This window comes from Littorina saxatilis, linkage group LG7 (assembly GCF_037325665.1).
Source record: "Littorina saxatilis isolate snail1 linkage group LG7, US_GU_Lsax_2.0, whole genome shotgun sequence".
NCBI lineage: Eukaryota > Metazoa > Mollusca > Gastropoda > Littorinimorpha > Littorinidae > Littorina > Littorina saxatilis.
This window is the reverse complement of record NC_090251.1, coordinates 15,818,051-15,830,541: the sequence shown is the minus strand read 5'-3', so window position 1 is coordinate 15,830,541 and position 12,491 is coordinate 15,818,051. Positions and strand designations below refer to the sequence as shown.

The window sequence follows — 12,491 nt, the reverse complement described above, 5'->3', positions numbered from 1 at the left end:
TCTGTCATCCCCTCTCTCCCTCCATGTATCTCATCCAATGTATCTCTCTTGGCCTCCCTATCCCTACCTGTCACACATCCCCTCTATCCCTCCAGGTATCTCATCAAATGTATCTCTCTTGGCCTCTCTATCCCTCCATGTATCTCATCCAATGTATCTCTCTTGGCCTCTCTATCCCTCCATGTATCTCATCCAATGTATCTCTCTTGGCCTCTCTATCCCTCCATGTATCTCATCCAATGTATCTCTCTTGGCCTCTCTATTCCTCCATGTATCTCATCCAATGTATCTCTCTTGGCCTCTCTATCCGTCCATGTATCTCATCCAATGTATCTCTCTTGGCCTCTCTATTCCTCCATGTATCTCATCCAATGTATCTCTCTTGGCCTCTCTATTCCTCCATGTATCTCATCCAATGTATCTCTCTTGGCCTCTATCCGTCCATGTATCTCATCCAATGTATCTCTCTTGGCCTCTCTATCCCTCCATGTATCTCATCCAATGTATCTCTCTTGGCCTCTCTATCCCTCCATGTATCTCATCCAATGTATCTCTCTTGGCCTCTCTCTCCCTCCATGTATCTCATCCAATGTATCTCTCTTGGCCTCCCTATCCCTACCTGTCACACATCCCCTCTCTCCCTCCATGTATCTCATCCAATGTATCTCTCTTGGCCTCTCTATCCCTACCTGTCACACATCCCCTCTATCCCTCCATGTATCTCATCCAATGTATCTCTCTTGGCCTCTCTATCCCTCCATGTATCTCATCCAATGTATCTCTCTTGGCCTCTCTATCCCTCCATGTATCTCATCCAATGTATCTCTCTTGGGCTCCCTATCCCTCCATGTATCTCATCCCCTCTCTCTCTATCGGTCACTCACCATCTCTATCCTTATTTGTCTCTCATCCCCCTCTCTCTGCCCCCCCCCCCCCCCCCCCCCATCCTCTCTATCCTTAAATTCGTTTCCCGTCCCGTTTATCTCTCTCTGTATTTCCTTCTCCCTCCCAAACTCTCTTTTATCTTCCCACCTTCTTAATATATTCGTCTGTTTGGCTGTGTCAGTCTCAAACGAACACAGGCTTCATCTGTCCATTCTTCCCGTTTTTCAACAAAACGCTTAGAAAGCATTATCGATCATAGGAGAGTGGAAAAAGTGTGTCAGTCCAAACAAACGTGAGGCTGAGACTAGGCCAAGGCCATCAGAAGAGACAGAGAGAAAAGAAAGGAGAAATAAACAACAGCAGTCTAGTTTCCTACACGATCTACACGTTAAAGGCACAGTAAGCCTGCCGTAAACCATCACAGATACTGTCAGGCTTTTACACACAGAACAAACACCCTTTCATTTACACACTCACCGCTTTTGAACATCCTGGGTGCCCTCCAGAAAGAACGAGCAATTTTCAAAGAATTTATTTTTGCGTGGTTTATCTTACCCCTGACCCATCGCGAACCCGTGTGATCCAGTTTCTTATTTTCACAATGTAGTCGTCAGTCTGTGATTTCCATGCGACTCGATGTAGGCTTATCTGCAATAGCACGTTATTGTGTACCTTTGAATCTAAACGTAACAAACGGCTGCGATTCACACGAACGGTTGCAGTTGACTGTTCAGAGGAACGGACTCTATAGGTACAACCGTCGTCTGCTACGAGAAAGACGGTTTGCGTGACACGTTTCCGGGCTTTTCTTTTTTCAAACTTTCAAAACTTCGAATTGTACTGATCTTGTCTTAATGAAAAAAAGAATTCTTTTATGATTTAAGAATGGTTGTGTAACAAGCTGTCAATTTATTATCTAGATTTTAAAAGTTAGTTCTCACGCCAAAACGAGGCGCCTGATTTGCCGATCAGACGGTCCACGAACATAAATTCTTTGAAAATTGCTCGCTCTTTACGTAGATGATGTTCTCAAGCGGTGAGTGTTTAAACGAAAGGGTGTTTGTACTGTGTGTAAAAGCCTGGCAGTATCTGTGATGGTTTACGGGAGGCTTACTGTGCCTTTAACGCAAAGCCTATCTTCATTCACCATTCTATCCAATGTGATAGACCAAGCCAAGTAATGCATTTATTGCTTAAGCGTACGCCCCAGTACATGTATACTCAAATGTTACCAATTTTTTTGGTAAACGACTGGTCGGAGGCGTACATTTGTTGGTTGTGACCTTGCAGCCCTGAAAGTCCAACAACTGGTAAACTCGCCTTTGGCTAGTGATTCTGAAAATTTAGTAGCCAGAGAGTAAACTTTACTAGCCAAACCAACAATTTGTTTCAGCAACTATACTCGCATTTGGCGAGTAGATGAACATTTCTACTCGCCAGTTTCATGTTTCTACTCGCCACTTTCAGGTCTGCCTTGTCGATTTAAATTCGCCTTTATCTTATGTACCTTACAAGCACAAACACACAAGAAGCAGTTGAAGAGAAAGACAGAAGCAACAAAGAAATGAAACGACAACAATCATTTAAACCATCGTCAAACAAAATCATTTCATTTTCGAACAAGACGTTGTCATACACAGATTGACTAGTTTTCCAAGCCACTGGAACTAGGTCGCCACAACCATCGTTTAAGAAACAAACCGGCAAGATGCAAAATCAATAACTTCTTCTTGGCTTAAACTATAAAAGGCCCACTCCGCCGCATGATCTGGCCAGGTTTTAACATAGGATAAGATCCAACCCTCCACTTGGTCACATACCAAAAGTCAACACCATGACAGCTTGCTGTGGTGACTTGGATTTTTTGATGAAATAATTTCCGAAAAAGGCAGAAGTATTTTTAATGAAATCAATTGTTTAAAAAACAACAACACTGTGGACAGAGAGCGCACAGGCTGTTTCGTTTTCAGTATGTGACCAAGTGGAGGGATGGTCTTATCCAATGTAATGGCCAGGTCTGAGACAGTGAGTCGAACTGTTTTCACGAGGCGGAGTGGGGCTTTAATAGGGACCAAGGTGATTCATGTGTTGTCTCGCTGCTTTTAGAAGCTATCAAGTCTCCAAGGACAAAGACAAAAGCGCCATTGGATGCCCTAGTTTACAGACAAAGAATCTCAGCAAAAACAGACGGAATAAATATCAACAACAAACAAAATAGAATACAAAAAAGTAACAGATCAAATTTACAAAAGAAAGAAAATGAGGAAGTGTTGGATTTATTGGTGTGGTTCTTTCTTTTAGCTCGTGAATGCAAGTGGTTTTTATTAAAAATGTTTAGTTAGCGTACATTATCTTCTTTATCCTCGGTTTATATTTGAAGCATGAATGGGTTTTTTCGGATTATGGGACTGTATTTAAGCTTGGAAGCTTAAAAATAAATGAATGAGTCTGTTCATTAAAAAATCTCAACAGTCTAATTGAAATTAAACAGATTTCACTGTATTTTGCTTTGCTTCAATCCATCATGTGCTGTTTCTGAGGGTTTTGCAAGGACATTTTCAAAATAATACGTACATCACTCTATGCAAAATAATGCACTGACTTACCCTAGGCTCTTTGAGTTTCTCAAAGTCTGGCTTGAGGTAGTACTCAATGCCCGTGAGAGCTCCCTCCAGGGTCAAGCCTCGGATGAGTAGAATGGTCAGCATCAGGTAGGGGAACGTGGCGGTAAAATACACAACCTGCAACAAACGAGATTAATAAAACTTCTAAACTCAAGACTCAAGACGTTACTGTCCTTATAACAAGAAGAGCAAACGCTCGATCGAGTCACTTTCGCAGTTCTGAATATTATATGAGGCATCAGATGGACAGGAAGAAATTGCTATTCACAACACAATGAGTCACGTTCACATAAAATTTGAGCCCGGTCACTTTTATAGTTTCCGAGAAAAGCCCAACGTTAAGTTGTGTGTTGCCGAACAGAAAAGGCTAGTTATCTCCCTTGTTTTTCTGATAACGTTCGTAAAAGGCTACAGATGTAAATACTTTGATGTAAAGAATAATCCTACAAAGTTTCAATCACATCCGATGAACTTTGTCAAAGATATAAAATGTCTAATTTTTCCTTTGACGCTGACCTGTGACCTTGAAAAAGGTCAAAGGTCAACGAAACCATCGTTAAAGTGTAGAGGTCATTGGAGGTCACGACTAAACAAAATATGAGCCCGATCGCTTTGATAGTTTCCGAGATACTTTGTCAAAGATATAAAATGTCTAATTTTTCCTTTGACGCTGACCTGTGACCTTGAAAAAGGTCAAAGGTCAACGAAACCATCGTTAAAGTGTAGAGGTCATTGGAGGTCACGACTAAACAAAATATGAGCCCGATCGCTTTGATAGTTTCCGAGAAAAGTCCAACGTTAAGGTGGTGTCTACGGACGGCCGGCCGGCCGGCCGGACAGACTAACACTGACCGATTACATAGAGTCACTTTTTCTCAAGTGACTCAAAAACAAGGACAATTGCCATGCAGTGTCGGGCGGTTAAAGACATAAAATACATCACATTTACTAAGAATTAAGAATTGACATAAACCAAAGGTATGTGTCCGTGAGAATGAAAATGATAAGAGTATAACATTTAAAAATCAAAGACCAGAGTAAGCAACGTAATGCTTAAGAAAATTCAAAATAAAACAATGATATTGCTTTTTCCGTATCAAATTGTATTCACACACACACACACACACACACACACACACACACACACACACACACGCGCGCGCGCGCGCACACACGCACGCACACGCACACACACACACTCACACACACACTCACACACATACACCTTTCACATTATACACACACATTCTTCTTACCTTTCCGAGTGATTGTACGCCTTTAAGTAGACAGATCCCCACAATGGCCCACGCAAACAACAAACACAGAGCCAGTTTCCAGTTGATCATCCCAAAATCGTCTATGGTCTCTGACTGCTCCAGAACATACCGCCTGAAAACAAATTACTTTTAATTATATTTTTCTTGATGAATGTCATTGTGGAATTTTACTTTCTTTTTGAACAATTAGTGCGTGAAATACTTAGTATTGAGAATTTTTTTTTTTTTTTTTTTCATTTTCATTACTTTATTGTCCCATCGCTGGGAAATTCGGGTCGCTTCCTCCCAGTGGAAAGCTAGCAGCAACGGAGTCGCGCTACCCAGGTGTCTGCGTGTTTAGGTGTATTCAGCCACCTGCACTTATGGCAGAATGACCAAGGTCTTTTACGTGCCATTGTGATGACACGGGGGTGGGACATGGCTTCCGTCTCTGGGTCTGCACATAAAGTTGACCCGTGTCCGTCCCGGCCCGAATTCGAACCTGCGACCTTTCGATCACAAGTCCAGTGCACTACCAACTGAGCTACTTTCTAAATCAGTCAGAATCGCGTCAAGCTTAAATTATTTAGAAAATCAACTGTATTCATTCTTGCCAACCAAGAGAGAGAGAGAGAGAGAGAGAGAGAGAGAGAGAGAGAGAGAGAGAGAGAGAGAGAGAGAGAGAGAGAGAGAGAGAGAGAGAAAGCAACTGATTCTTACTTGTAATATTCCTCTGCTGCGGTGCTTGTTTTTTCAGCTACCGCTGATACAGTTGTTGACAGTTGTAACAATGCGTCACCTGCACCAACATAAAGATATTGAAATAAAATACCTGTTGTCTACAGAAATGCAAGCTAAGTATATATTGAAAGAGATATAAATAAACCTGTTGACATACCAAAAAAAGTGACCAGAACAACACGAATAAGAAATGAACGTTCTGCTTAAAATAAAATTACAGCCAAGTAAACTATCAACACTTTCAGAGATGCACGTGAACCCTAACTAAAATAAGAAAGTTAAAAACAAACAAAAATTTCGCATAAATATATGTTACATGGAATCAAAACGATTCACAACAAATACCTAGAGTTATTGTTTGCATCGTGAGAGACATGTTTAGTCAATACTTTAGCACTTGTAAATGGACACAAATAATCTAACCTCCTCCCAGCTTGATATCCAAACCCAGACATCAACAACATTTCAATTTCATTCTACTCCATTCACTCTCCCTTACATTGCTTTTCCGAAACTTAATAAAGAACATTCTATACTTAGGTTACACTTGACAACATCTTGAACATTCATTTACAAGGTTTCAGAATCGATTCTGAATGTTGAAACGTTGGCAGTCTGTCTGTTTTTAGATTTTTATTCATTTGCAAGAGTACAGAGATTGTCACCTCCTCTTTCTTAATTACGATTATTTCTGTAGCCATAACAATGCTTCAAAAGAATGTGCGTTTGAATATTGGAGGTTGTTTGATTAAACGACCTAACATCTATCTATATCTATATATACGGCTTGTGTGTGTCTGTCTGTCTGTCTGTCTGTGTGTTCGCGATTCACGGCCAAATTTCTCGATGGATCTGCTTCAAATTTGTTGGGCATATTCAGGTAGACCCCGGACACAATCGTGGAAAATTTTGAACACGTTCGTGCTCTCAGCGCGCAGCGCTGAACCGATTTTGGTTTTTCTGTACATCCATTCCCAGTAACTCTTCCTTATCTTATCCAGTGTTTTGCGCGTTTATCTCCCTTCCTTCGTACGGTGCGCTGGCGAAGCAGGCGTACACCCGGCAAAGCCGGGTCCCCCGGCGAAGCCGGGTATTCGGTTCTACTTCTTCCCGGCGAAGCCGTACCCGGCAAAGCGGGTATTCATCTAGTTTCTAAATGTTTATACAAAAGAAAATCAAAAACGTCTGATCAATGTGTAAAACGCATGATATATGGTATGACATTTGACATAATGTATGTAACGTTATATTTACCTTGACTGGATGCATTCCCCGATGCCGGTTCTAGCGAAGTAACATTCACTGCAAATATCAAAGGCGATGATTCATGTTAAATATGAAAAAAAACTAAAGAAATCGGTACTCACCAACATAAAGACAGCGCAGACAAAGTCGGATTTTTGCCTCTGGGTGCTTCTTCAGGACAACGTTCAAATTCATGTTAAAATTAATTTTCTCAAAAAGCTTCTCTTATTGCAAAAAGCAATCATTCCATCCGTCTGTGGGTTCAACAAGTGTGTACGTGTCACCCCATTTGCTTTCTTGATACGTGTCACCCAGCTTTAATTTCTAGCTAACGGCAATAACCACAGCTACATAAAAGCCCCAAAAGACAACTAAATAAGCCACTATTAATAATTCTTTGTTTTGTGAATACTTACAAGGACGGAACAAATCTTTCTGTATCACGCTAGATCTTATCCAATACATTGTCACATGTTTGTGTTGTTCCTTGGACTGTCCACTCACACCTCTGAGGTCAAGAAACAGTGTCCTAACATCGGAGGTTTCTTTTCATGAAGGGTATACTTTTGTTGAGTTGACCACTGAAAGGTGTGCCATGCGGGGGTGAGCGGAGGGGGGTGTTTAACGGAGAGTATTCAAACAACAGGCACTACTGTGTTATTGCAGAATGAGCGGAAAGGCACACAAAACCTACACATTAACATGGTTTGCGTTCATAAGATCACGTAGATAAGCTTACTTGTTTCACGTGTGGTGCTCCTTTGAAGAGTTATATTATTTCTTGACATTGTGAACATTTTCTTTAAACAGAATGGTATTCAAACTAAATAACATGACATATTTAGTAACAAGATATAAGGACACAAATTCAAGCAGTTCTAAGCTATATTAGGCTATGTGGCCCAGGCAATACAACATTCTGATAGACATGACACTATTAATAAACCAGGAAAAACACTCACCCGTTTCATTTTTAGTGTGTGGACCTATGCAGTGTTCTGTGTTCCACGAGTTATCACAGGTAGTCCACGGTAGCGTACTTCTGAGTGACGAATACAGGTAAAACAAGACGTAACTGATGACGACGTTATAATACAGGCTGATGAACCACGATACTAGCACCATCGCGTAGCCTAGACCTGGAAGAGAGAGAGTTACTTGGATTAAATATTTGTGGATGAATGTCACAACGAGAGAATGACAACTCAAAGCTAGGGTATCTAGAGTTACGCTGATAATATCCAGGTGAATGACTCCGAGAATCGTAGAGTCACAATTAACTGACGATGTTGGGAAATAACTCTGTCACGTTTGCATGGGTTGTGGAAGAGTTGCTTTCCCTTGTTTCTATAGAAACACTGAGGCGAGACTGTAATGTCACGTGTAGTTTACCGCGCTGTTTCTATTGAAAAGAAAGGAAAAAGAAGGGAAAGCAAGTCTTCAACAACCTATAAAAACCCGACACAGTTATTTCTGGAATTCGTCTATTAAAGCACCCCCCCCCCCCCCCACCCCCCTGACAACTGCCACAGAACCACTCACTACACAAACAAACTACATGATCACAGGATCCTAAAAACATTATTTTTCTCAGAAACTGACCTTTGAGAAGAGGGTTGACCCTCCATATGGTGATGGGTCCGAGTGAAGCAAACTGACCAAAGGCCAGCTCCATGAAGAACAGCGGTAGACCCACAAATACCAGCATCAGCACGTAGGGAATCAGAAACGCACCTGCACACAGGTGAGTTAAGGTGGATATTACAGGTGAGTACACGTACAAAGCGACAGTCCGTAAGTAAAATTCTATTAAAAGTGTATGAGAAACACCTTTGTCATTTGAACTGGACAAGCAAAACGGACCAGCTAAGAATAGTGTTTGTTTCGGTGTGTTCCTCGGTTGTCTTTTTAACAAGCAAACAAACAAACTAGGGGAGAGCAGTGGGTCGGGAAAGAAGAGATTTGGGCATTCGAGATTCACTGTCATCTAGTAACTACGGTCGTGTTATTCCTCCTTTTACCCCCCCCCCACCCCCCCACCCCCCCCCCCACCCCCACCCCCAATTTGAGAAGTTTCCCTTTTTGAAAACCTGCTTTTTCACTTACTTCTTTAATTTACCACAATGTTGAGACTCCATCCTCTATAAGACCTGATTTTGTCAGAGTGTTTGCGTTCTTAAAAAAGGGTTGTACCACAAAACAAGATTGTGCCTATACGTACAATACTTTTCTTATTGCACTATTAGTGAACAGCGTACCGGCAATACTAGTGGTGATGGGCGAACACAGTAATCCATGGTCAATAAATCGAGTAGGGATATGTCGGTTTACCCCCGTGGGCCAAATGACGGCGGTTCAAGAACATCGATTTCCGCTCAAGACAGACAGATCGAGTGAGAGAGAGAGAGAGAGAGAGAGAGAGAGAGAGAGAGAGAGAGAGAGAGAGAGAGAGAGAGAGAGAGAGGGGCTGGAGGGAGGGAGAGAGAGGAGAGAGAGAGTGAGAGAGAGAGGGGAGAGAGAGAGAGAGAGGGGGCGGGAGGGAGAGAGAGAGAGAGAAAGACAGAGAGAGAGGGGGCGGGAGGGAGAGAGAGAGAGGGACAGAGACAGAGGGAGAGAGAGAGAGAGAGAGAGAGAGAGAGAGAGAGAGAGAGAGAGAGCACACAGACGTTATTACAGAAGGATATTCTGAGAGGGATAGTTTTGCGGTAGGGAATCTGACAAAGACGGGCACACGTAAGAGCAATCTGAACGATGACGGGTAGGGATGGGATGTGTGTGACGGGGAGGGGGAGGGGGATTGGGTGGGGAAGGATTAGGAGGACGAGGAGGAGGAGGAAGTCATGATAGAGATTTGGAGAGTATCTGGGGAACACGGAGGAACAAACTGAAAAATGATTGAGGGAGGGGGAAGGGGGAAGCCGGGGAGAGGGGGATCCAGGAGGAGGAGGAGGAGGAGGAAGGAGGAATAATGATAGAGGTGTGTAAGGTATCTGACAAAGACAGGCACACGTATGAACAAGCTGGAAAAAGAAGGAGGAGGGAGGGGGAGGGAGCACAGTCAGTTTGACGAGACGAGATAGCAGCGGGGTATAGACACTGACAGAATGGAGCGTGACTAGACAAAAAGCCCGGATGGGAGGAGTGACGTCATTTGGCAAGCAGCCAATGGGAAGAGAACACACCGCTGACGTTTTGTATACACAGATCGTCAAGTATCCACACTCAATGTCAAATTGACCCGAGGATGATGTCTGGATGGGGATTGAGATAGGACTGACGGGAAACGAACCAACGAAGTGATACGTTCTGCATCGTCCCTGCAGTCTTCTTTCCTCAACCATCTTGCTATATACAAAGTTCCTGTTTCTTTCAGCATTGTCATGGCTAATTTACTTGCTCAGTTTGCCCCATGCATCACAGCATGCAGTCAAAACAAATCAAGAAAGCACTCCTTTCCACCACCCCCATAAAAAACACACAATCAAACAGGATGTTCAAACTATAGCAGACAAATTTTTTTTTAAACAAGAAATTGGAACGTTATTGGAACGTTTGATTATGACAAAACAAAACGTCTCTGACCCAGCCGTTTTCAACCATTCAAGGTTATATCACGACGGGGAAAGGGGGGAGATGGGATAGGGGAAAGGGGGGAGATGGGATAGGGGAAAGGGGGGGAGATGGGATAGGGGAAAGGGGGGATATGGGATAGAGCCACTTGTTAATTGTTTCTTGTTCACAAAAGCACTAATCAAAAAATTGCTCCAGGGGCTTGCAACGTAGTACAATATATGACCTTACTGGGAGAATGCAAGTTTCCAGTACAAAGGACTTAACATTTCTTACATACTGCTTGACTAAAATCTTTACAAACATTGACTATATAAAAAAGTATATTCTATACAAGAAACACTTAACAAGGGTAAAAGGAGAAACAGAACCGTTAGTCGCCTCTTACGACATGCTGGGTAGCATCGGGTAAATTCTTTCTCGTCCCAACCAATATGGGACTCCCCCTAACCCGCAGGGGGTAGCGGTCTTTTAAGTGGACAGATAGACGAAAACTTATGAAACAGAAAATAAACTCATCTGACAAATTGTCCAGAAGCTCGCTCTGAAGACCCAAGCGAGACAACAATTACAACAATATACAGTGTGTGCAGTGTCTGCGTACCTATTCTTGTAGAAACACTCTAAGACGCCTCAGTCGTGTTCATTCTATGGCCAAACACGGCTCTGATCTGAAACTCTGGGAACCGTTTACACGGATCGCTCTTCACATTTCCCCGATCTCTCGCCAAGAAGACAAAGAACAGAAGACCCGTTAACAAGAAATCGAAGCCCTCTTTACCTTTTTTCTCCCTCTACATGGCCCACTAATTAAATCTGACCCGTGTGCGGAGAATGAGTGTGAATCAAGGGAAAGTCAACAAGAGGGAGCCTGAGAGATCGGTCTGCGCGAGTGATCTGCCTTCGGACGGATGTGGTTAGAAGGGGGGGGGGGGGGCGGGGGGATGGGGGAGGTGGCGGCGGTACAGTGGAACTCCCCTTTTAAGACTCCCACCTTTTTAAGACCTTGTTTTCTCAGACTTCCTGTTCATAACCTCTGTAAAATTACCCCCCATTTTAAGACTTCCTTCTTTTTTAAGAATCGATTTTCTCAAATTGTTGGAGTTCTTAAAAGGGGGGGGGGGGGGTGTTGGGTCCACTGTGGTAGGAGAGCGGGGTGTTTGGGGGCGTAGCTTGGGGTGGAGGAGGAGTGGCGGCTGTGTGTATGTGGAAGGGGGGGGAGGAGGAGGCAGACATGATGTGCGAGGAGCGAGCAGAGGTCTTTGAGGACACTGGAATCAAGACCCCTTTTTCTTCGATCCGTGCGGGAAAGACATCCGGCCCCCATCCCCCCTCTCCCTCCCTCCTCACACACGCGATCGAAGCCTTCAATGTCGTTCCCAAAGCAGAGAAGAGAATGAATGAGTTGTTGATGGTCGGTGCCCCGTCGTAAATGTTGAAAGAGGCTGTGTTGCAAAGCAGGTACTCGTGTACACTAACCATGCGAAGGCACAAGACACACACATTGACGAAGACAGATGTACACTGTTTGACACAATCATGCAAACGAACATCAGTGCAGACAGAGACAAACAGACAGGCACATCAGTATTTGTATCACAAACACAGATACTGTGACGCTCTCTCTCTCTCTCTCTCTCTCTCTCTCTCTCTCTCTCTCTCACCCCTACCACCAATTCATCTCCATCAACTCGTTTCCCTCAGTGTGTTCTTACCTCCGCCATTTCTGTAGCACAGGTAAGGGAACCTCCAGACGTTCCCCAGTCCCACGGCGTATCCAATACAGGTAAGAAGGAACTCGAATTTGCCTCCCCAGCTCGCTCGCTCGGGTCCAGCATTTGCATGCTGCTCCTGACTTTCGTCTGACCCATACTGACCCCCGTTCTGTCCGGCCTCGGCCCCTGTTAGCTCGTGCAACTCGCCCTGCAGAAGAGAGGGAGACATTTGAAAGTAGGTCATTGGTTGTGATTATGTGTGTGCATTTTGAATTTTTTCTTTTTTGTTGTCTTTTTCTTTCTTCCTTCTGGTCTGTCTGACTGTTTCTCTTACTTTCCGTGTTTCTTGCAAAGTTTTCGTGGTATTTAATCACGATTAAACCGAAATTTTCGTGCGTGTCCTCTTATTGCTTTGCTTTGTTTGCTAGTTCGTAATTACTGTCGGTGTTATTCTA

General features: G+C 43.4%; 1 protein-coding gene and 1 long non-coding RNA gene across 2 annotated transcripts in view; both read right to left on the bottom strand.

Annotated features, from left to right (window-relative positions):
* The window catches only part of LOC138970799 (uncharacterized), a 482,774-nt gene that overhangs the window by 255,434 nt on the left and 214,849 nt on the right, over positions 1-12,491 (bottom strand). The gene's annotated exons all lie outside the window — the stretch shown is intronic.
* LOC138970787 (sodium- and chloride-dependent glycine transporter 1-like) overlaps positions 1-12,491 on the bottom strand; it is a 54,946-nt gene that overhangs the window by 13,359 nt on the left and 29,096 nt on the right. Inside the window, exons 2-8 of the mRNA XM_070343321.1 lie at positions 12,037-12,244; positions 8,354-8,485; positions 7,714-7,890; positions 6,761-6,808; positions 5,486-5,564; positions 4,766-4,898; positions 3,492-3,626 (exon numbers count right to left, since the gene is read on the bottom strand). Coding sequence (XP_070199422.1) covers positions 3,492-3,626; positions 4,766-4,898; positions 5,486-5,564; positions 6,761-6,808; positions 7,714-7,890; positions 8,354-8,485; positions 12,037-12,244 — 912 coding nt within the window. The remainder of the gene's footprint in view (positions 1-3,491; positions 3,627-4,765; positions 4,899-5,485; positions 5,565-6,760; positions 6,809-7,713; positions 7,891-8,353; positions 8,486-12,036; positions 12,245-12,491) is intronic.